Source organism: Canis lupus, chromosome 38, assembly GCF_003254725.2.
Source record: "Canis lupus dingo isolate Sandy chromosome 38, ASM325472v2, whole genome shotgun sequence".
Lineage (NCBI taxonomy): Eukaryota > Metazoa > Chordata > Mammalia > Carnivora > Canidae > Canis > Canis lupus.
Window position 1 is genome coordinate 2,228,341 of NC_064280.1, and position 22,215 is coordinate 2,250,555.

Below are 22,215 nucleotides of genomic sequence, written 5' to 3' on the forward strand. Positions count from 1 at the left end.
GGTTGGGGTAATTAGCTATAGGTTAGCGTGACTTGTTAGGATCCTCCTAGCTTTTCTGGGAGTTAAGAACATGGGGACCTGTAGGAATCAGAAGCCACTTTTGGCTATTTTTAACCAGATGGTGCCAACGACACTGTACCCCAAAGCATTTTACTTTTTGGTCTCGTGCAGCTGCGTTTGCAGATTTTGGAGCAAACTTCCTCTTTGGGGGGACCCACACCCAGAGAGGAAAACGGATAAAGCCTGTTTAGAGACCACAGCCTACTCAGGAAGGATCTTTCAGAAATCATCCAGTGGCAGCCCAAGGACGGGGGTCCTTTCTGCCCTGAAAATCAGTTCCAGAGGAGGGGAGAGCAGATGCCTCAGCCTTCACCTCCCCCGGGCTTCAGCACCTGTCCTGGGAAGCCGTCCTTTCTGGCTAGCTCCCAGCCTCCAGCTCCGGGACAGTTCTCTCGCGGTCTAATCAATCGGGAGAGCTCTGTTTACATCTCACCCCTAACTCTGAAACATCTCAGCTCTCTTCTAATACATGGCTTCGTTTGGCCACCAAAATGGTTTCTGGCAGCTGGGGAAAAGCAAAAGTCAGTGTGGAAAAGCAAGTGACATTTAGTAGCTGGAACCTGTTAGTCAGAGCAGGTGGTGCTTTCTGCTGCGTTGGTGGCCAAGTTCCCTGAAGCTAGTCACCATGGTTTTCCTCATTTCCAAAACTTGTGGCTGGTTATCTGCTGAGTTGTTGATTTTGTGTGTTTGGGTTTTTTTTTTTTTTTTTTTTTTTTTTTTTTAACACTTACCACATTATGTCAAAACTCCTCAACCATTTCCTCTCTGACACTTGCATGCAGAAGCACCCCCAGCTTTCTGGCCTTGCACTTTGTAAGTGGGGGACAAGCCCTTCATTTGAAGCAACACCCCCCTTCCCATTGTTCTTTCCCCTCGTGCTTCCTGCAGACTTTAGCAGGCTCCTTGGTGCTGCTGGGGCAAATGTCCTACAGTTATCTAGCCACTATCTTTGGCTTTCCTTTACCTGCAGAACAGATGAGGAAGGTGTGAACTGAAGGCCCACAGTGGTTGAAGCCCTTACCCTCATCCCACAATGTAGCACAGGCAGATTGACCACCACAGTTCAGGGGACCCATCTTCCCCTGGCCCAGGCATTTTTGGTTTGTTTTAATCCTGCCCGTGAGACTGTTCTGAGATGTCTGTAAATACTGCATCTGCTTTAGTCTTGCAGTCAGTGTATGAGCCATCAAAGATAAATCAGACTGGAGGTTGGAGGCTTGTCTGTGTAACTTGGATGAGCCACTGCACTGTGCTGTACCTCAGTTTTTTTAATCTGCAAAACGGAGATGCTGATACCAGTCCCATCCTCCCTCCTGAGGCTAAGCTAGCATCAGCTTAGAATGATAGCATAGGGCAGTCTGGGTGGCTCAGCGGTTTAGCGCCACCTTCAGCCCAGGGTATGATCTTGGAGACCCGGGATCGAGTCCCACGTTGGGCTCCCTGCATGGAGCCTGCTTCTCCCTCTGCCTGTGTCTCTGCCTCTCTCTGTCTCTCTCATGAAGAAGTAAATAAAATCTTAAAAAAAAAAAAAAAGGAATGATAGCATAAATTGGGAAGCACTTTTGAAAAATGCCATATGATTTTAAAATAAATTGGCGAAGGACTTTAGGATTTGAGGCAACAGAGCAGACAGTGGTGGCTGTTGGCCACAGCACCTCCGTTTCCTCCATCCGTTTCCCAGGGCTTAGGGGGAGGAAATGGCTCAGAGCTCTGGGACCTCTGGTGAAGACTTTTGAGGGGACCTGAGCAGATATAGAAGATGGACCTTGGAGTTGGAGAAGCTGGGTCAGAAGTGGTAGGGAAAGGACACAAAGACCTGGAAGGAATGCTTGAAGGACAATTTGTAATATGTAATGTGACTGTTTGGCAGGAGCAGCTGGGCAAATGCCAGAGCCAGCTGGCCCCATCCGTGATGCCTGGAGGGGGGTCTGGTATCAGCTTGGGCCTGAGGAAGAAGGAGTATCCTGGCTGTTCCTGGTCTGGAGGCCACGGATCTGGCCATTTCCAAATTGATGGCAGAGTGTGCTCCCTGGTCTGTCTGCCCTGGACATGTTGGCCCTGCCTCAGGCTGGCCCTGTAGGGATGGTAACTCCCATGGGACTGAGCAACCTAATGTTGCCAGGGCTGCCCCAAAATTAAATTCTTGAGAAGGAATGGTGGTAGCCTTCATTTCCTCATTGAAAAGTGGAAATGTTATTACTATTGCTTTTATTAGTGTCTGGGAAAATTAAGTAAGATAATGTAAAAGGAAAAACATCTTGAAAACTGTAAACTGTGGGGCAATTGTGTGGCTTAGTCAGTTAAGCACCTGCCATTGGGTCAGGTCATGATCCCAGGGTCCTGGGATCGAGCCCCACATCAGGCTCTCTGCTCAGCGAGGAGCCTCCTTCTCCTTCTCCCTCTGCTTGCTGCTCCCCCTGCTGTGCTCATTCTCTCTCTCTGTCAAATAAATTTTTTTTAATCTTTTTTTTTTAAGATTTTAATTATTTATTCACAGAGACCTACAGAGAGAGGCAGAGACATAGGCAGAGGGAGAAGCAGGCTCTGTGCAGGGAGCCCGATGTGGGACTCAATCCCAGGACCCGGGGATCATGCCCTGAGCCAAAGGCAGGTGCTCAACCACTAAGCCAGCCACCCAGGCGTCCCTAAAAAATCTTTAAAAGAAAAAACAAGAGACACCTGGTGGTTCAGCAGTTGAGCATCTGCCTTTGGCTTGGGGTGTGATCCTGGAGTCCCTGGATTGAATCCCACATTGGGCTTCCTGCATGGAGCCTGCTTCTCCCTCTGCCTATGTCTCTGCCTCTCTCTGTGTGTCTCTCATGAATAAATAAAATCTTAAAAAAAATAAACAAAAAAACCTCACTGTAAACCATGTGTCCCTGGTGTCTCTGGTGGATTGTACTGATGTCACATATTGGGTCTGTAAAATGGGTAATGGAAGGGCCCTGCCTACTTTGAGGATTGTAGAGAGACTCAAATGAGGCCAAAAATGAAAATCCTAAATGTTTACACAAATACACAGTAGTATAGTTACTGACATCCAGAGGCCCATGCAGCTGTCTCCACAAACCATCCAGAGGTGTAAAGAAACAATAAGAGGTGGGTCAGTTAATTCAGATCTAAACATGATTTTTTTTTCTTGGTTTCTGTGTCTAAGGTTTTCTGCTCTGTGAGTTTGTTTCTAGAAAAAAAGAAAATTCAGGCCATGTGACTCTTTGGACTTTTTTTTTTTTTTCCTTTGGACTGTTTTTTAAAAATGAGTCTGTCTCATGAGATTATGGGTTGCTCCTCACAGATGGAGACATGCAGTGCCTCACTGAGCCCCAAATGGCCTGGTTCTGAGTTTCCCTCTTAGGAGTCACAGAGTGTGGGTTCTTACCTGGTCCTGCACATCCCAAGCCTCGCTTTGGCTCCAAAGCTCTCTGCCTGAGGCTCGGCCTGGCCAAATAAGCCAGCGCCCTGACCACAGGCTGTCTGGCCCTGGCCTGAGCAGTCCTGCCTGGGGAACAGGAGAGCTGAGAGGAAAGACTGGGACCAGGGCAGTGCTGGGCTGTGGGGCCTATGTGGTTTGTTCCAATCTCAGGGGAAAGACACTTGTTTAGATACCTCATTCTAAAGAAGTGGTCACATTATTGACTACACGGTAAGACATGACCTTTATTATTCATTTTTTATGTTTACCAGTTTATTATAAAGGTATTATAAAGGATACAGATGACTAGTAGGATGGAGAAATACATGGGATGAGGTCAGTCTGGAAAGGTCCTGAGTACAGGAGCTTCTGTCCTGATGGAATTAGGGTGTGCCACCCTCCTGGCACATGGATGTGTTCAGCAACCTGGAAGCTCAAGTAAAGTTTATTTTATTGCCAACCATATCAGGAACGAGACTCTGTTGGTGGAGCATGTGACTCAGTCTCAGGGTTGTGAGTTTGAGCCCCACATTGGGTATAGAGATTATTTGAAAATAATAAAATTTAAAAAAAGGAATCAGATTTGCTATAAATAACAGAAAATCAGGGATCCCTGGGTGGCTCAGCGGTTTGGTGCCTGCCTTTGGCCCAGGGCGCGATCCTGTCGACCCGGGATCGAATCCCACATCGGGCTCCCAGTGCATGGAGCCTGCTTCTCCCTCTGCCTATGTCTCTGCCTCTCTCTCTCTCTCTCTCTCTCTCTGTGACTATCATAAATAAATAAAAATTAAAGAAAAAAAGAAAATCATACTAGAGTTCTGTAGACAAAGATAGGTTTGTTTATTTCATGCAGCCAGAATCCCAAGATAGGCATTCACAACTGCTTTGGTGGCAGCATAGGACCATCAAGTTTCCAAGCCTGTTGCTTGCAGCTCTACCATGTGTGTGACGCCCTCCATCATCAAGCCAGTCATCTTATAATTGCAGGATGGCTGCTGCATGGCCAGACATTACGTCTACATTCCAGATGGGAAGAAGTAGGAAGGGTGAGGATCTTTATTAGGAAAGCAAGTGTTGCTAGAAACTCTCAACCTTGCTTTTCATTGGGTTAAGCTATCATGTAGCTACTCCTTGCTGTAAGGGAGTGTGATGGAGGAAGAATTTTCAGCCAGGTGCATGAAGACCAGGCAGTTTGGTTCGTAAGAAAGGAATATATCTGCACTAGGCACTTAGTGGTGTCTACTGCAGCAGTATGACCCCGATTTTCTCGGAGAGCGTTGCAGTGAGGCATCTCTGGAAATGGCTGCCTGGTGGTCTGAAAGAGCCAGTGCAGCTTGAAAGAGGAGCTTACGTAGAAGGAGGGAGAGACCAGAGGGTAGGCTGGGTCAACCCAGAGGGATACAACCCTGGGAGCCGAGTGCTATTGGTGTGTGCCACTGAGCCCTGGACTAGCCATGAGATACCATGACTGGCAACCCTGAACCATGTGTTAACTGGGGGGGCCATTGGGTGGGGTGGGGTGGGGTGCAAGGTACCCTTTTAGGCATGATGGGCCATTTACGAGGATCTTGGGGATTCAGACACTTAGAGTTTAGCTCCACCAGTCTCCCTAGAACAGACTCACCCCCACCACCGCCCCACCACCCCGCCCCCAGCTCTATCCCCAGCACCTGGGCATTTCAGAGCTTTCCACTCACCAGGGTTCTTCATCTTTCCTCCTTAAGAAAATCCAGCAGCTCTCAGAGGGCTCCATGTTTGGCCACGGCCTGAAGCACCTGTTCCACAGCCGGCGCCGGTCCCGGGAGAGGGAGCACCAGACGTCTCAGGATTCCCAGCAGCAGCAGCAGCAGCAGCAGCAGCAGCAGCAGGGCATGTCGGACCATGACTCCCCGGACGAGAAGGAGCGCTCCCCGGAGATGCACCGCGTCTCCTACGCCGTGTCCCTGCACGACCTGCCCGCGCGGCCCACGGCCTTCAACCGCGTGCTGCAGCAGATCCGCTCCCGGCCCTCCATCAAGCGGGGCGCCAGCCTGCACAGCGGCGGGGGGCGGCAGCAGGCGCAGCAAGAGTAGCTCCCTGGAGCCCCAGCGCGGCAGCCCCCACCTGCTGCGCAAGGCCCCCCAGGACAGCAGCCTGGCCGCCATCCTGCACCAGCACCAGTGCCGCCCCCGCTCCTCCTCCACCACTGACACGGCCCTGCTGCTGGCCGACGGGGGCAACGTGTATCTCCTGGCCGAGGAGGCCGAGGGCAGCGGTGACAAGGTGAGGGGGCTCAGGGGGGCTCGGTGGGGCCTCTGGACCCTGGAGGCGGGGTGAGGTGGGGGCTGAGCTGGGGGCCCTGCCTGGCGCTTCCCCAGACCTGCTGCCCACAGAGCTCTCTGCCCTGTTGCAGGAGTCAGAGGTAGGCCCGAGCCCCAAGCAAGAGATGGTCCCCAAATGGTTCATTTCTGTGTGTCTCTGGGTTTTTCAAAATAATATTTTGCTCAGGCCAATGTCAATCCTAGCTCGTTCACCTTAAACGTGCTATCGAGAAGCAATAAATGCGGTTGGTTAAGAGCACAGGCTAGCACCAACCCTGGCTCTGCCACTTGCTAGCTGCACCGGTCACTTAACCTCCGTGTACCTCAGTTTCCCTGATTGAAAAACGAAGATAATAACAGTAGAGTTGCTGTGGGATTGGATGGGTTCATATTTGTATAAAATACTTGGCATGGAGCATGGCACAGTATTGTTTTTATTATTATTACCAACCAAAGAAGATAGGAGAGGAATCTGTTAAGGGTTGTTTGGTAAGGAGAAAATCTAGTGTGGTACTTCCTGAATTTCTGTCTTCATTCCTTTGTTCACGTAACAGGTACTTACTGAACATTTGTAACAGTAAATAGGCTGGAGGTGCAGTGTTCACACAGCTTACTGAGTAGGAGGGAGGGGGATGGGCAGATGGATAGAATAGGGTGATAAGGTTGTGATAGAGGCTTTGGGGGACAGGGAGAGGAGAAAGAATTGGCAAAGACCTTGTAGAGGAAGCCATGGAGTTGAATCTTGGAGTCTGATTTAGCCAGGGAAGAACTAGGGGAGAGAGGAGAGAAGGTGTAGCAGGTACAGAAGCTGGTGAGCTGGTGCAAGGGGCTGCTGGGCTTCACTGTGACAGCTCTGTGGGGAACTGATGGACAGGTAGGCAGAGCCCAGATCACAAGGGTAGTGTGAAGCCATGGGTGTTAGGTGGGAAGCAGAGGGAGGCAGTCCCTCTGGATCTCACTGTAGGACTGGGAAGATAGACTAGGAAAGGGAGCAAGAGTGAAGTCAAGGAAACTGTTTTTGGAGCTCCTGGAGTCATCTAGGCTGTAGTGAGGATGGAAAGGAGACAAATTCAGAAGGCTTTCAGAAGTTGGAATCAATAGACCAGCGAGAAAGCGAAGAGGAAGCTAAAGGGAGGGAAAGAGTAGAGGATGATTCCAGGGTTTCTGGCTCACCAATTTGAGGGACGGGACATCCTCTAGTTGAGGAAATACAGGAGTGGGAGCAGGTTTTGGAAGACAAGTGATGAGTTCACTTTTGGACACATTGAGTTCCACGTGCCTTGGGAGCTGTCCGACTGAAGACCCCCAGCTGGCAGTCAGGTTCACAGGGGAGAGATCTGGATTGGGCTGGCACTCTGAGAATCAGTACTGAGCTTGAACTCAAGGGTATGGAAGAGACCCTTGAAGGGCGTACATGGAGTGAACAGGAGGCCAAGGACAGATCCAACATATAAGGGACAGAGGAGCCAGACATGTAGGAATTGTCCTGGAGAGAGATGACGCTGAAGCAAAAGGAGGAAGGAGTTTTCAGGAGGAGGGAAGTAATCAACAGAGTGAAGTGTAGCAGGAGTGACAGTCCCATCAGGGATCGGAAATGTACGCAGGTGGTGTCAAACAGTGGGGGTCATTGGTAACCAGCAAGAAACCGGTTTCAGTGGATCAAGGAGATGGCAGTGGGAGCAGCATGTGTTGCTCATCTGGGGAGAAAGGACAGCACATACTGGCCTGAGGGATTTTGGGTTTTGTCAGTTTTTTAAGGGTGGGTGAGGAGAGCTGCGGACCACATAGGGCCTCACCAGCCAGGAATAAGACTTCTGACTTTTTTCCCAACTGAGACAGGAAGTCATTTGAAGGCTTTTGTACAGATGCGTGACACCTTTTAAGATGACTGTGGCTGCTGTGTGGAGAACAGGTTATGAGCCAGGGTGTGAACCTGGAGTCCAGCTAAGAAGCTGTTGAAATCCTCCAGGCATGAGGTGGTGGTGGCTTGCAGCTGGGTGGGAGCAGCAAGAGGTAGGGAGAAGGGGCTGGATCCTGGATTCACTTCAGAGCTTGAGCTACATCCATCTCTGATGGATGTGGAGCATAACAGAAAGGAAGCAGGCAAAGATGGCACACAGGCTTTTGGCCTGGCAGCTGGAAAGAAGAAATTGCCATTAACTGAGTTGGGAAAACAGGCAAATGGAACAGATACCCGGCAGGGGTCATGGGGGGTAGAAATCAGAGCTAGGTTTTGGACGGGTTATGTTTGAGATGGCTATGTCACATGCTTGTGGAAATGCCAAAGAAGCAATCAGATGTGTGTGTGGAGTCCTGGGGAGAGATCCAAGCTGGAGACATATATTTGGGGATTTTCAGTGTATAATAGGATTTAAAATGATGGCACTGGACCATTTGCAAGCATAGTTTCAGCTGTGGGGAGTGTTTTCCAAGAGTGAGATCTGCATATGTCGGCTGAAAGGCCTTGTGGAGTGGAGACCCAGAGGGGCCCAGCAGAATGAGCTGAGTTATCAGCCTGTAGTGAGCAAGTGCTTGGTATACAACTGCAGCCAGGCCCACCTTTCCATGCTGAGTCAGTGAAAACACTTTAGAAATCAAATTAGAACAGTTCTGTCAACCATGGGTCCCTGGAAGCACAGCTGCTTTATGAGGAGGGAATGTGAACCTTGTATTCTCTGGCGGCTGAGCAGACGGAGCGGGTGGGCGGCGGGCACCGTTAGAAACTGGTGAAACTTGTTGATGTTTGCTGACGGGGAATGCAGGGGGCCCAGGGCATGGGGACAGGCACGTCAGCTGGGGAACTTCCCCTCAGGCTTTTGGCTGTGGCTGGTGCTTGGTTTTCACACTGCCCCCGGGATGGTCGGGGTTCTCTTGCTGCTGGTGGGAGGCCAGGGCTGGACGCTCTTGGGCCAGCTGCCGGGGAGGAACAGTGCCCTGGGTTCAGGGTGGTCAGGGGACAGGGGTGGCTCCTTTGGTCGTCTTATATCCGTATCAGAACTTTCAGCTTTCCCCAACTCTGCCGTGTTATTGCCTGGTTAACAACAACCCTGTGGGGCAGTCCGGGTGGCTCAGCCCAGGGCATGATCCTGGAGACATGGGATTGAGTCCCACGTCGGGCTCCCTGCATGGAGGCTGCTTCTCCCCCTGCCTGTGTCTCTGCCTCTCTCTCTCTCTGTGTCTCTCATGAATAAATAAATAAAATCTTAAAAAAAAAAAAATCCCCGTGAAGCTGCCAGAGCAGGCACTATCTCTATTTTCCAGCTGAAGAGACAGGCCTCGAGAAATCAGGAGACTGCTTGCCTGAGGACACCCAGCCACTTCCCACAGAGAGAAGACTAAATCCCACCGAGAGGAGACCAGACCCTACATTCTAGCGTGCTCCCCAGGCCAAATGGACGCGGAGTCACTAAAAGCACTAGGGACCCTTTTATGCAGTAGCCACAGGGTGCAGGTTTGTCTCGGCCCCAGAGGGTGATGTTATCACTTGGGTGCCATTCCCCTTCGGTTACCCAGCTCTCCTGTCCTGTAACTGTCCCGCCAGGGATAGGCGAGGCCCTGCAGGGCTCCTGAGGAGAAAAGGGGTCTTCTGGCCATCAGGAAAGCCTGTTCTGTCAGCTGACTCCCCCAGACCCAGAGGCCATTGGTTGCTGTGAGATGCTCTGGTGGTTCCACCTCAGTCTCTGGGCATGAATAGGAGGTATTCTTCTCTCTAGTAAACACAGCTCCACATGCTCTCTGCAAGCTCCCTGGTGATTACTAGCATCTATTTTTAATTCATAAGCCTCCCCCACTACCCACACCCCTTGCCATTGTTTGGAACTCACCAGCTGGCTTTCGGACCAGAGCGGCCCTGGCGGGGGTTGAGTTACTGGAACAGCCTGGAGGCAGCTCTAGTTCCTCAGCTGTCATGGAGAGGCTCACCCAGCCCCCACCCGAAGAGAGCAGGGGACCTGGCGCCCTGAGGACGCAGGGGTGCAGGAGAGGGACAGTTGGGACTGAGTCCTAGGAAGCAGCTCAGCCTTGCTGACATCCTTTGGCTGTCACTTGTTTCCTCCAGATCCAGTGACTGTTTGAGACATCGTGCCTTAAATGATTTCCCCATAAAAGCAAAAACAAGTGCCAATGTCTGCCCCACCTCCTGCTTTCTACTATTTGTAGAGCACGGGGAAAGGTAGCTACTCTCTCTGCCTGACAGCTATAAAGCGGAAAAAAATGGTCACGAATTGTCGGTGCACTGGAGCAGTGGCAGGTGCATAGAGAACACAGGTGACATCTAGGTTTCATCTGTGCGTCAGGCAGCCTTAACTTCTGGGAATCCTGGGTCCCGGGGGCTGCGGCAAGAACCACTGAGTGCAGGTGCAATGCAGTTGGGCCACCTGGATCCCCAGTATATGACTTCTCCCCCTGTCACCCTCTCCCACTCATCTTTCTCTCTCTCTCCCTTCCCCCTCCTCTTCTCCTTCTCTCCCTCTCTCTCTGTCTCTTTTTGCTGAGCAGCAGTTCCTAGAAAATGTGTACTCTAAGAGAAACCTAATAACTCTTCCTGTCCTGCCTTCATTTCCTGCTGCCAGCCTTTCAGGGAGTGGATTAGCCCCTGCAAGGGTCAGAGACTTTTATTTCCTTTTCCTCATTTCTTCCACATCTGATTTGGTCAATACTTCCCTCTTGGCCTTATTCAAAACTTGTCCCCAGCTGTTGCCGCAGCTCCCACACCTCTTCTGGGCTTGTGCAAGGTACACCCGGCTGGAGGGTCTTGGCAGAGGAATAGTGCAGGAAGGCGGGGTTTGTGGCCAGCTCTGCCAGGATGGCGCCTGACCTTGCTCTGGTTGCCCTTCCCCTTCTGTGTGGTATGGGTGGTGCCCTCTGAGGACACAGGGAGCTATGCCGTGGGAGCCTGGAGCTCCCAGGAGAGGTCAAGGAGCTGTAGGAGACCAGTATGGAGGTGCTCAGTGGCAGGACTTCTGCTGAACCAGGGCAGTCAGGGTGGGAGAGGGCCAGGTGCACACCGCCAGGTGCAGAGGGTGGAGATATCACGTCATGACTGGATATTTCCTGTGGCCTTAGGGAGGTCTTATCTCCAGGCTCCAGACGGGGAAACCCGTTCATCCGTTCATCTGCTCATTACCTAAACCAGAGCAGCCTCTGGGCATCTTGTTCCTCAGTGTACTCCTCCACCAGTCTTAGTCGACAACAAGATTTCTCCTCTGCCCTGGCATGAGTAAGCGCCCCTGTTTACTCCAAGGGATGGCAAGTGAGGGGTCACCCTCAGCCCTAGGCTCTTGCCTGAGAGTCTGCTGGGTCAGAGGGGGGCGGGGCTGCTCTGCTGAGAGATGTTTGCAAACCATGGCCCCTGCACAGCTAGGGGAGGCCAGATCATTCATCTGTGGGGCCTCCTCATATGTCTGAGCTTGTAGGCCAGGGCACCCAGGAGGCCAGAGGGCCGTGCTCCAGGGTCCAGTGGGGTCACTCGGCCCTTCCACACAAATGCATCCATCTTCAGAGCCATGTGCCACTCTGCATGCTCAGTCATTCAGGTCCACACTCAGGTCTGTGCCAGCCTGAACTCACACCCGTTTGCGGGAGAGGACAACCACCCGATCCCATCCTCCCCTCTTCCCTTTTCTTCCTCTCTGCATGGAAAGGCTCCTCAGGTGGAGGGAGAACCAGAGGCAACCAGCCCTAACAACCTCAGAAAAGACTCCTGAGGCTGCCCATGCCGCCAGCTGTTTGCCAGGCCAATGCAGGGCACCTCTGGGATTTGCCATGAACCTTTGTTCCTTGTCTTGGTGATTAAAAGACCCTATTTGCCAGGGTCCTTCGGGACCCTCATAGCAGTATATGTTGTGGTACCTGGCGAATCAAGAAATTCTTCTTTTAGTGTGTGTTCCTCCTGTTCAGGTGAAACCTCTTGCCTTTTAAGGTCTTCTCCAATCAGGAGAGGGGCTAAAAGGTGGGAACTCTGCTCCTTACCTAAAGCTCTGACCCCAGAGCTCATGAGCAACAGCCTTCTCTTTTAGAATAGGATTGTGGGCTTGCTTAGTTGTCCCAGGAGGCACTGACTTCTAGAATTAGCCTTTATTCATCTTTTTCCCACGACTGACTGACTTTCTTTCTTTCTTTCTTTCTTTCTTTCTTTCTTTCTTTCTTTCTTTCTTTCTTTCTTTCTTTCTTTTAAAACATTTTATTTATTTATTTGAGAGACAGAATATGAAAGAGAGAGAACAAGCAGGAGGGAGGTGTAGAGGGAGAAGCAGACTCCCTGATGAGCAGGCAGTTGATGCAGGACTTGATCCCAGAACCCTGGGATTATGACCTGAGCTGAAGGCAGACGATTAACCGATTGAGCCACCCAGGAGCCTCATGAATTTCCAGATGGAAAGTTCCCACTGTTTTCCAGATCAGCCCTGGCTTCTGGAAGTAGTGAATTCCAGGGGTGGGTGGTGAAGGGAGATCACGTCCAAGTTACCTAACAAGACCCAGTGTCTTGCACTTTCAACCCTCTTGTGTCTTAGCTCGGGTGAAACACTTGTGGGAGACCTTGTATCTGCAGCCCCTAGGGACTGAGTGGATGCCAGCCCAGACACAGGGGGGAAACTCCATTCAGGTCCCCACCTTCCTCCCTTGGGATCCTTAGCCCCCTGAGATGCACCCCAGTGGAAGGTGTGCTCAAGATTTGGGTGTCAGCCCTACGCCAGAGCCCCTAACAGCAGCAACAGGAGCTCTCTGTCATCCTGTTCCAGACGGCGAGGAGCCAGCCCTGGTGATGTGGGCTTGGGTCATGGGAGCTGGCACAGGTCTCCCCAACCACTGCTGCACCTTCCTCCCTGGATCCACCACATCCCTGAGATGTGAAACGCGACCCCTGTCCCCTCTGGTGCCAGATGAGGCAATGGAAATGTAGTATCGTTAACCTGATCACCTCCTCTGCCTCTTTTGTCTTCTCCTGGCCTGTCTGGGCTTTCTCTGTTTCTACCCCGCAGGGCAGAGGGCTCCGAAACAGAAGAAGTGAATAAACACACCCTACTGCATTCCGTCTAGACTCCAGGAACCAAGGGCTCCCCTGCCCTGCAGTGTGGGGGCTGGAGGCAATGAGTGAAGTTTTGGGGAACAGTAGCCTTGTCCAACCTTCCTCTGTCTCTCTGATGGATATTGGGATGTCCGACTGTTCTTGGCACCCCCCAGCCCGTTTGCTGCATCCTCCAGAGTCTGACTCTCATGCCTCTGCTTCTTTTGTCCTCTTGGACGTTCACCCCAGTCTGCATTTGGGAAGTTCTCACTGCATCCTTTCCCACCTCTCCAGAGAGCCCACTGCTGGGACCCCAGAGCTGGGCTAGTATCCATAACTAGTGAATAATTCAGCAGAAGCTCAGTCAGATCCAAAGTGATACCATGACCTCCTTTGGGTGGCTGGAAAGGTGAACCCTGCCCTGGAAAGACAAGTGCTCTGTAATATTAACTTCATTATATAAGGTTTCTTTACTGCCTGAGTAGGCAGCTTCAGACCCAAATATGATCTGGGCCCCATGCCCGTGTACTGACTTCTCAGGGGCTCGATGGCACGGTGGGCACACCCCTAGGACTTGCCGGTCGTGTCCCTTTGAGCCTTGCTGGCTCAGGCACTCAGTTGAACAGCATGCCGCAGCTTGCAGAGTGCTATCACATCCATTTCTCATTTAATCAGGGCAGCTCACGGAAAGTGAGGAGCCCTGGAGTCAGCAGGATAGCCCAAACGTTCTCCCTTTTCATCCTGTGCTTTTAGAAAGGAATCATTCTAGATTTTTCTTGGCAAATAGTGTGGGGTTGGGGGTGCTCTGCTTCCTAAAAACTGTCCAAAAAGGAAATGGTACTTCTTCTCTGGGTCACTTTCTCCTGGAACTGTCCGCAGTATCCCTACCACCAAGGCAATAGGGTGGCTATGAAATGGTCATCTTTTTCTACCCACCTGACACCAATTTTGATTTTTCCCTTTTTTCTTTTAAGATTTTATTTATTCATGAGAGACACAGAGAGAGAGGCAGAGACATAGGCAGAGGGAGAAGCAGGCTCCCCTTGGGGAACCCCATGCAAGTGGGACTTGATCCCAGGACCCTGTGATCATGTCCTGAGCCAAAGGCAGATGCTCAACTGCTGAGCCACCCAGGCAGGTGTCCCCAATTTTGATTTTTCTAAAAATGACCAGAATGAATGGTTCTCTCCACTGCTTGGCACCTGGCTCATGACTGTGCCTATGGAAGGCTTCCTGTAGGAGGTGTCCACAGCATCAGCTGGGCAAAGGAGCAGGAAGTGGCAGAGATGGCCTCCTCCCTCCTTGGAAGCAGCTGAAACGTGGCCTGGTGTGTGCATGCTGTTCACCCTCCAGTCTTCCTCACTCTGGCCTTTGCTTCCTGCTTTTCATGCTCTTGGGGACAAGCCTGTTCACCCGCTCCTAGGAAACCTCCCCACCTTGGTTGCTGTAGTTCATCCTGAAGGCTAGGAATCTTCCTGCCCTCCTGCCTTTCAGTGGGGGAGGGGGGAGGGAAGCAGGGCTCTTTGGCAACATGATTTTTAAGTAAATTCACCTTCTAGTGGGGTCAACAAGCCAGTGTTAGTGGAGGGACTCTGAATGCTGACCCCTTCCCCAAGCCCCATTTCTCAGAGGTGAGCAGTAGAGAAGGGGCAGCCGCCCACAGAGGGATCCTAACTGGGAGATTTTCACAGTGCACCTGGAGCCTGAGATTTTGAAGGCCTCACCTTCTATTCTGAGCTACTAAATTTAGCTGTCCTGAGTTCCTAAAGCGATGGCTTCTCAGGTTTCCTGTCCTTCAAAATATGTGGTTTGTGCTTTTTTTTTTTCCCCAAGAGAAAGAAGAGTAACTAGGAAGACAAAAGGGGAGGGGGCAAAGGAACCATAACAAGGACAAAGAAAGAAACAAGAAAAATATGGTTCCTAGAGAAAGAAGGGGCCTGGCTTAAGAATTCTGAGGTGAGTGTAAATCCAGGGGAGTGTAGCTACGGAGAAGCTGGGGCCCTGCTGGCCCTATGCAGGAGTGGGGCTTCCATCCAGTGTCCCCTCCTAGGACAGTGGCAGCCCATCTGTCACCCCAGACTCAGGCTACCTGGGAAAGTAGAGCAAGTACCACCAGAGACACCTGCCCCAGCCCAGCTGCCTGCACCCATGAGTGAGTGGGAGCCACAGGGCTACCCTGCCTGAGCTGACTTGGGACCTGTGTCTCTGCCAGCCAGGGAAGCGGGAAGCAGCGGCGGCCGTGGGGGAGCAGGGCAGCAGGCCACCAGGACTTAGCAGCAAGTACGCGTGGTGGCATTCACTCAGCAGCCACCTTCTCTCTGCAGAAGGAGGCTGCTGTGTGGCTTGTGTCCTTTCCACGTGCAGTACTTGAGTGTCCACTGTAGCCCTTCCACATCCACCTGCCGCTATCCACTTGGCTTCAGATGGCAGCTGCTGTTCTGGCTCTCTGTCCCAGGCCTGGTCTCCCGAGCACCGTGTGGAGCGACTGTGGTGTGTGTATGCGTGTGCATGGACATACACATGTGGCAAGGGAGCCTCAGTGCGAGTCATCTTGTTCGGTAACACCTACGTGTCAGACGTGTTCCCATCATATCCTCACTATAGCCCGGGGAGCTCATGATCATATGTACCATTCTGCAGCCAGGAAAACTGAGGCTTGGCTATGGAGAGTGTCCAGGGCTGGGTGCTCCTGCCTCCTGATGGTACCACTCTTGTTCCCGAGGGCCTCCTCTGCCAGACTGCCATGAGGAAGGGCCCGTGGAGGCCACAGAGCTAGTGGGCAGAAGGGTGAGGGTTTATGGCAGGCCTCGGGCTCCAGGCCCTCTGCTGTGCCCCGGAAAGGCTTGGCCATCCCTTACGGAGCCCAGCCTTGGTGAGTGTTCCTGTGATGCATTCCCCTTCATCCAGGCCTTCCCAGGCTCCCCTGCTCTTCACATGTGCCTCCCACTGCATTTGGGGACACAGAGCCTCAGGGCCCATGGAGACTTGACCAAGGTCCCATGGCAGGTACGGAACTCAGACACAAATCCAGGGCTCCCATCACCTTTCCTACCACAGCACGACTCCCTGGGCTCTGGCCTCCCCACCCCCAGGGCAGGAAGTCCTGTGTCCTTGGCAGGTCAGGGAGCATTTCATATGTAAAGACAAGATGAGACTCCAGAGGAAAAGGGATCTCTCCTCCTCTGGCTTTCCTGGCAGACCTACCCCTGGTTTCTATTTGTTTCTTCTCTTGGTTCACCCCTGAGCTCTACCCCTTTTTCCTGCTGGTCAGTTTGTGCTAATGGGTGGGTTGTCCGTGGAGCAGAGGAGCTGAACCCTCCCATTGGGGAGACACCGGAAGCCTGTGTATGGTGACCTCTGGGTCATTTTGGTGGTGCAATGTGGCTTTTCAACCTCTTTCTGGTGCTTTAGAGCCTTTGTGATCCTGGGCAGTCCAGGGAGTGAGACCCCCTGAGAAGGACCCAGAGCTTAGCTGACTCAGCCTCTTCCCCACCTCTGTCTCCTGCTGCCACAGCCTCCTTTTGTTCTGCTTGTAAGGAAAGGTGGAAGAGTTTAGCTTGGTGGAGCCTGGAAAGGAGGGAGGCAAAGGAGAGATTTTTTTTTTTTTTTTTTTTAGGAGAGATTTTTTTTTAATTGTTTCATTTATTCAATGAACATTTTTTGAAGTATTTTAGGCATTATGCTGAATTTGACTTGACCTATAATATAAAAAAATGAGGCCTTTAAAATTACGGCTTTTTAAATTTTTTGTAGATGTTTTCCAACCAAAATTTCTGAAGTAGCTAGAACACTATCGTAGATGTTTTCCAACCAAAATTTCTGAAGTAGCTAGAACACTATTGCAGGGGCACCTGGCTGGCTTGGTGGAGCGTGCAACTCTTGATCTTGGGGTTATGACTCTGAGCCCCTTGTTGGGTATAGAGAGGACTTAAAAATAAAATCTTGGGACGCCTGGGTGGCTCAGCGGTTTAGCACCTGCCTTCGGCCCAGGGCACGATCCTGGCATCCCAGGATCGAGCCCCACGTTGGGCTCTCTGCGTGGAGCCTGCTTCTCCCTCTGCTTGTGTCTCTGCCTCTCTCTCCATGTCTCTCATGAACAAATAAATAAAATCCTAAAAAAACAAAACCTTTACAGTGAAAAATACTGAAAAAAAAATCAGTAAGAGCTGCTATGGATTTAGAAAAAGGTAAAGTCTTTTTTTTTTTTTTTTTTTTAAGGTAAAGTCTTTTGACAATAATTTAGAAGTAGCCGAAATGTTATTATCTAACCTGCATTGAGACTGAGTGCAAAAACATTTTGGTCCCGATATGCTTTACCTTTTTATGCTTTAGATATTATTTTGTAGGATTGTCATTAGTTCTGGGAGGGGAGGCATGTCTTAGTATGAAAAGATTGGGCTGTGTCTGTGGACGGAGCTGCAATAGATGGACTCTTTCTTTTCTCTTTCTCTCTTTCTCTTTCTTTTCTTTCTTTCTTTCTTTCTTTCTTTCTTTCTTTCTTTCTTTCTTTCTTTCTTCTTTCTTTCTTTCTTTCTTTCTTTCTTTCTTTCTTTCTTTCTTTCTTTCTTTCTTTCTTTCTTTTTCTTTCAAGGTTTTATTTATTTATTCCTGAGAGACACACACACACAGACAGGCAGAGACATTGGCAGAGGGAGAAGCAGACTCCATGGGAGGAGCCCGATGTGGGACTCGATCCTGGATTCCGGGATCACGACCTGAGTCAAAGGCAGATGCTCAACCACTGAGTCACCCAGGCATCCCTGATAGACTGTTTCTGTGGCAGCTCAATGAGATAGGCCATTTGGTCATTCTAAATATTGAGGGAGGGTCAGTGTTTATGCCAAAGTTATGCTTTATGCCAAAGCATAAAGAGTTATGCTTTATGCCAAAGCATAAAGTAAAAATCAAGTACATTAGGAGAGAGATCATTTGCAGGTGTTGGAGCTGCTGGAAGTATTCCCTGACCCTCATATCCCTGACTGCATGTGTCTGAGCTGGCCCCCACAATTGGGACCTGTTGAAGTGCTTTTGCTAGGTTCCTTTGGTCACAAACTCCAAGTCATCGGCCACCATTAGTGTTTGTAAGGTTTCCATGAGCGCAGGGTGTGGGACTCCTGCTTTTGGTATTTTGGGCTGCATGCCCTGGCGTTGGGCCCCAGAGATAGCCCTGGGCCCTTCTTATCTCTTTGCACCTTCTTGGGACCACCCTAACCACGTGTGAACCCTCAGTATTTAAGCCCTGAGTCCCTCGCCTGGCTCAAGTAGGTGCAAGATCGGGTCTCTGGTGATTCTGCTTCGGAAGCCTCCCGGAGAGACCCAGCCTGGCCCTGAACCCTCTGGGCATCCCATTCCCCTGCACCCGGCTTGCTCTCCTCAACTGTGGCCCTCTGGCCCCCTCTACTGGCCACTCACAGGATTTCCTGCTGGGATTGTCCAGATGAAGTCCAAGGAGGAAAGAACTGCTGTGAGTTTGCCATCTGTTTGATCTTGGGTGTTTTTGCCTGGGCCATGCTGAGGGGGATGGGCGTGGGGCAGGGAGGAGAGCAGGGAATGGGGAGCAGAAGCCCGTGGAGAAGTAGTTGTGGTGGTGTCCGAGCAGAAAGTAGATTTGTGGAAGAATATCTGAGGGCAGAGGAGGGTCCCCCGCCACCCGCCGGGTTAGGCTAGCTGAGTTCTGACTCCCCAGGGAGTGCTTGGATAGGGAGGGTGCCTTGGGTGATGGTGCCGTAAGTCGGTGAGCAGGGCAGCAGGGAGAGAGGTATGGGCTTCAGGCTGAGCTGGCTGTTAGGATCTGGTAAGAAGTACCCTCCAGACTCCAACCGTTTTGGCTTTCAAGACCTCTCCATCCTGGAAGCCTGGCTGGGAGCCCTACTTCCATTAGGAGGTGAAGAAGGGGAGTCCATGGGACTGTGGCTCTGTGAGAAGGGCTTCTGCTGGTGGGAGGGGATGAGCTGAGTACCCAGCCAGCTGGGTGAGTGGTGCAGGTACATGTGTCCCCATGTGCTGCACCCCCATACACACCGGAGCTGGAGTTGCTGCCCATCACACCTGGGTGTCCTCACAGACACTGAACTCACAGGGGCAACAGCTGGACATGGGGAGAGACAGAGCAGGGTGGGGGAGGGGCAACTCATCTGAGCTGGGTCTACTCAGTGATCCTGCCTGTCTCCTCCCAGATGGGAAGGAGCAGCCCGTGAGCCCCAGGGAGGGGAAATCTCCCAGAGCAATCCGCCCCTAATCCCCAGGCTGGTCTCAGGCTGGAGATGGCGGCTGCAGAGCCTGGGAGCTTGGGCACACCTGCTCGCAGACCCCGGCTTCCCTTGGCAAGCCCAGTGCTGCCCAGGGACTGTGACCCTGGCGGCCTGGCCCAGCCCGTGGAAAGCTGGAGCCTCAGAGGTCCTGGCACCCTGTCACCAGCACGGCTTTGGGAAACGGTATCCACACAGGTGAGGCCACTGGTGGGCGGGAGGAGAGAAGTTCACTGGGCAGGGCTGGGAGAAAGCCAGGCGGCTTGGGCTTGCCCTCTGGTTTCCCAAGGTGTGGCCCCCTGTCTCTGTTCCGGAGAAGTCTCTGTGGACAGGAGCAGGGAGCAGGGAGGGAAACACCAGGCCTCCAGGCTTAGGCTGAGGAGTGTCGCAGGAGGGCCCCTGGGATTAGGTCAGGAAGTCCGGTGCAGGAACGTGGGTGAACCCTGGCACAGATGCCTCTGGAAACCAGTGGCCATGTGTCACTTCTCTTGGAGCCAGAGGAGCTTCTGTCTACATAGAAACATTGACAGGCAGAAGGGGCATGAAGGTCAGGTGAGCACTGACCCCAGGTGGACAGTAGAGAGTTCAGAAGGAACAAGGTGCTGGGTGCCTGGAGCTTTTGGAGAATTTGCAGGATGGAGAACGGAGGAGGCTCCAAGGCTGGAGGGTAGCTCTGGGCCCACCCAGGAACCCATGGATGTGAGGAGGCATAGGAGTGTGCAGGACATTTGTGTGGGAAAGGGTATTTTTGTCAGCAGGGCAGGGGATGAATAGCTGAGGGGAATGGATGGATTTGGCCAGAACCATTGGCTGGGCCTGTCAGAAGGGATGAAAAGTGGAGGGCTAGGGGACGATAGAGGGAAGAGGGTAAGCCTGAGGGCCAGGTGGGAGGGAGGACCTGCCTGCTGCAGGCAGAGGCCTAGAGGAACCTCCACCCCAGGGTTCAGCTGCCTCGAGATTGCATGTGCTGCCTGAAAGGATGAGGAGTGCATTTCCCTGTCTGTGCTCCACACCTCGAATCCCTTGTTGCAGCATGCAATTCCTTGTAAAGCCTCTGAGGCCATGCCAGGGGGGAAGGGGCACTGTGAGAAGAGCCGGGGGCCCTCGGGCTCCTGCCCCTTGAGTTCCCCTTGTGGTAGCTGGGGCCTTGCTGGAGGAGTCTTTTACCCCGCTGTACCCCAGTGAACAGACCTGGGTATACACCGCCCCACGTGTACTCCAGTAAGTGCCTCGGCATTTGCCTCCCTGCCTCTGGAGAAAAGCCGCTTAGGCTCCCAGGCACCAGTGGGACCGCTGGGTGGGCCAGTACCTCCCCCCTCTGGCCCCCCCAGCCTTTCCCGCATGGGGGCAGGGGGTGCATGGGTCAGCTGTGATGGTGTGTCCAGAGCTGAGACTGAGCAAGACTCAGACTTGCCCTCACTTCCCCACCAGGAAGAGAAAGAGCCAGCAGCCCCACAGGCTGTGCCTGCTGGTTTGGGAGAATTGGGGTAGCCCCTGACTCCAGGACCAGCGGTTGGGATCATCTCTCCAGCTCTGGCTGGAATATCAGGCTGGTGTGGGAAATGTCAGGTTCCCTCCCTCTCAGCTTCCCCATAAGGTCAAACTTCCTCTGTAGGCAGAAGGATTGGAGGCCGGCCATCAATGTTCCTTTCCACCCTGGCCCTGGCTTGCCTCCCTTTCCCTCTGGGGACTCGTAGCGAAGTGATCCTGAGTGTTCTCCATCCCGAGAGGGGTGCTCAAATCAGAGTCACTGGGGTCAGAAGTCAGCAGATGGAAGCATCTCTACTGAGTCACGCGGACCCCACAGCCCCATCACGCTTGGCTCCGGGGCTCTTAGCCACTGGAAGCCCAGGCTGCTCAGGAGCAGCATCCTGCATGGATCTCTACCTGCTTGGCCAGACCCACAGACCCTCTTGTTCCCACCCTGGGAGGGAGCCTGAAGGCTGCCCTGCTCTTCTGAAGGGGAGCATAGAAGCTCCAGGGCTCTTCTTTTCCTCCCTCCCTTCTTGGTCTAAGAGTGACCTTAGTGTTGGCTTTTCGATCCCTGAGCAGAGAGCTAAGACAAAGTCCTCATCTTCTGTGTCAGCCTACCCTGGGGACCTGAACGGTAGTACTTGTAAATCCAGGAAGGGGCTCTTGTCCCCTGGGGAAGGAAGTCAGGCTGGGAGCCCTCTGCAGGCCCGCGGGAGCACAGGTCTGGAGCACACAACTCCTTCCTTGTAAGTGGGGCTTGTTGGTGTGGTTCACCCTAAAAAACGCTTCATGTATTTATTCCATTGCTGAGGAAAGAGAAGCACAATCCACATTTCACAGTAGCTGGTACCTCTCCTCCCTGCACAGTTTCATGCGAGCCTGGATGCTTTCTGCCCGTTTCATGAACCGTGTGCTCCTGGCCTCAGGGATCCAGACAGCTGGGCTGCTTGGTGTGCAAGAGAGAGCCGTTGTCCCATGTCCAGACCCAGGTTAACAGAGGACATGAGCTCAGGCCTGGGAGGCCCGCAGGAGCCGGGGGCCTGGGAGCTCCTGTAATCTGGCAACTGTGCCTAATCCGGCTTCATTCATAACTGCCAGAAGGGGGCAGGGAGGAGAGTCTGAGGCTCCGTGAGGCCACGCGGAGGGGGAGCTCTCAGGTTCAGGCAGCAAGGGAGAGGAAGAGAGAAAGTTGGACCCTGGACACTTTAGACAACATCCCATCTCTGGCTCTTCTAGAACATTCACCAGGACTTCTTGGACCTCAGTCACTGTTTAGAACGAGGTCTGTGACCTCAGCCCTGGCTGGTAGGGACTGTGAGCGGGGAGCATGACATGCCTTCCCTGGGAGGGAATGGCATCATGGAAGGAAGCACAGCTCTCCCTCCAGCGTTCTCCTCTTGTAAGAACTTGCCTGGTCCACGCACAGAGGTTAATCTTGGGGCAGGCACTTCAGGAGAGGGGGCTGGAGAAGCCACAAACTCCAGGTGTGTTGCTGGATGCTGGGCATGGGCAGAGGGCTGGGTGGCCTGGGCCGAGTGAAGCTCTGTGATGGTTCTGAGAGAGGAGCAGTGGTGCCTTTGCAGCCCACTTGCTGCTGTGCTCTAGCTGAACCCAGGGAGTTCCCGCCCACTAGGGACCAGGGGTTGAGTGATCCGTCCCCGTCCCAGGACAGGAGGTTGGGAGTGAGAAAGAGCGTTTACTCTGTTGGAAATGAGG

At 52.5% G+C, this 22,215-nt stretch overlaps 1 protein-coding gene across 1 annotated transcript in view; it reads left to right on the forward strand.

Moving 5' to 3' along the window:
* The window catches only part of TMCC2 (transmembrane and coiled-coil domain family 2), a 40,231-nt gene that overhangs the window by 8,802 nt on the left and 9,214 nt on the right, over window positions 1-22,215 (forward strand). Inside the window, 2 exon segments of the mRNA XM_025421115.3 lie at window positions 5,197-5,519; window positions 5,521-5,734. Of these exon segments, the coding sequence (XP_025276900.3) occupies window positions 5,197-5,519; window positions 5,521-5,734 (537 nt within the window).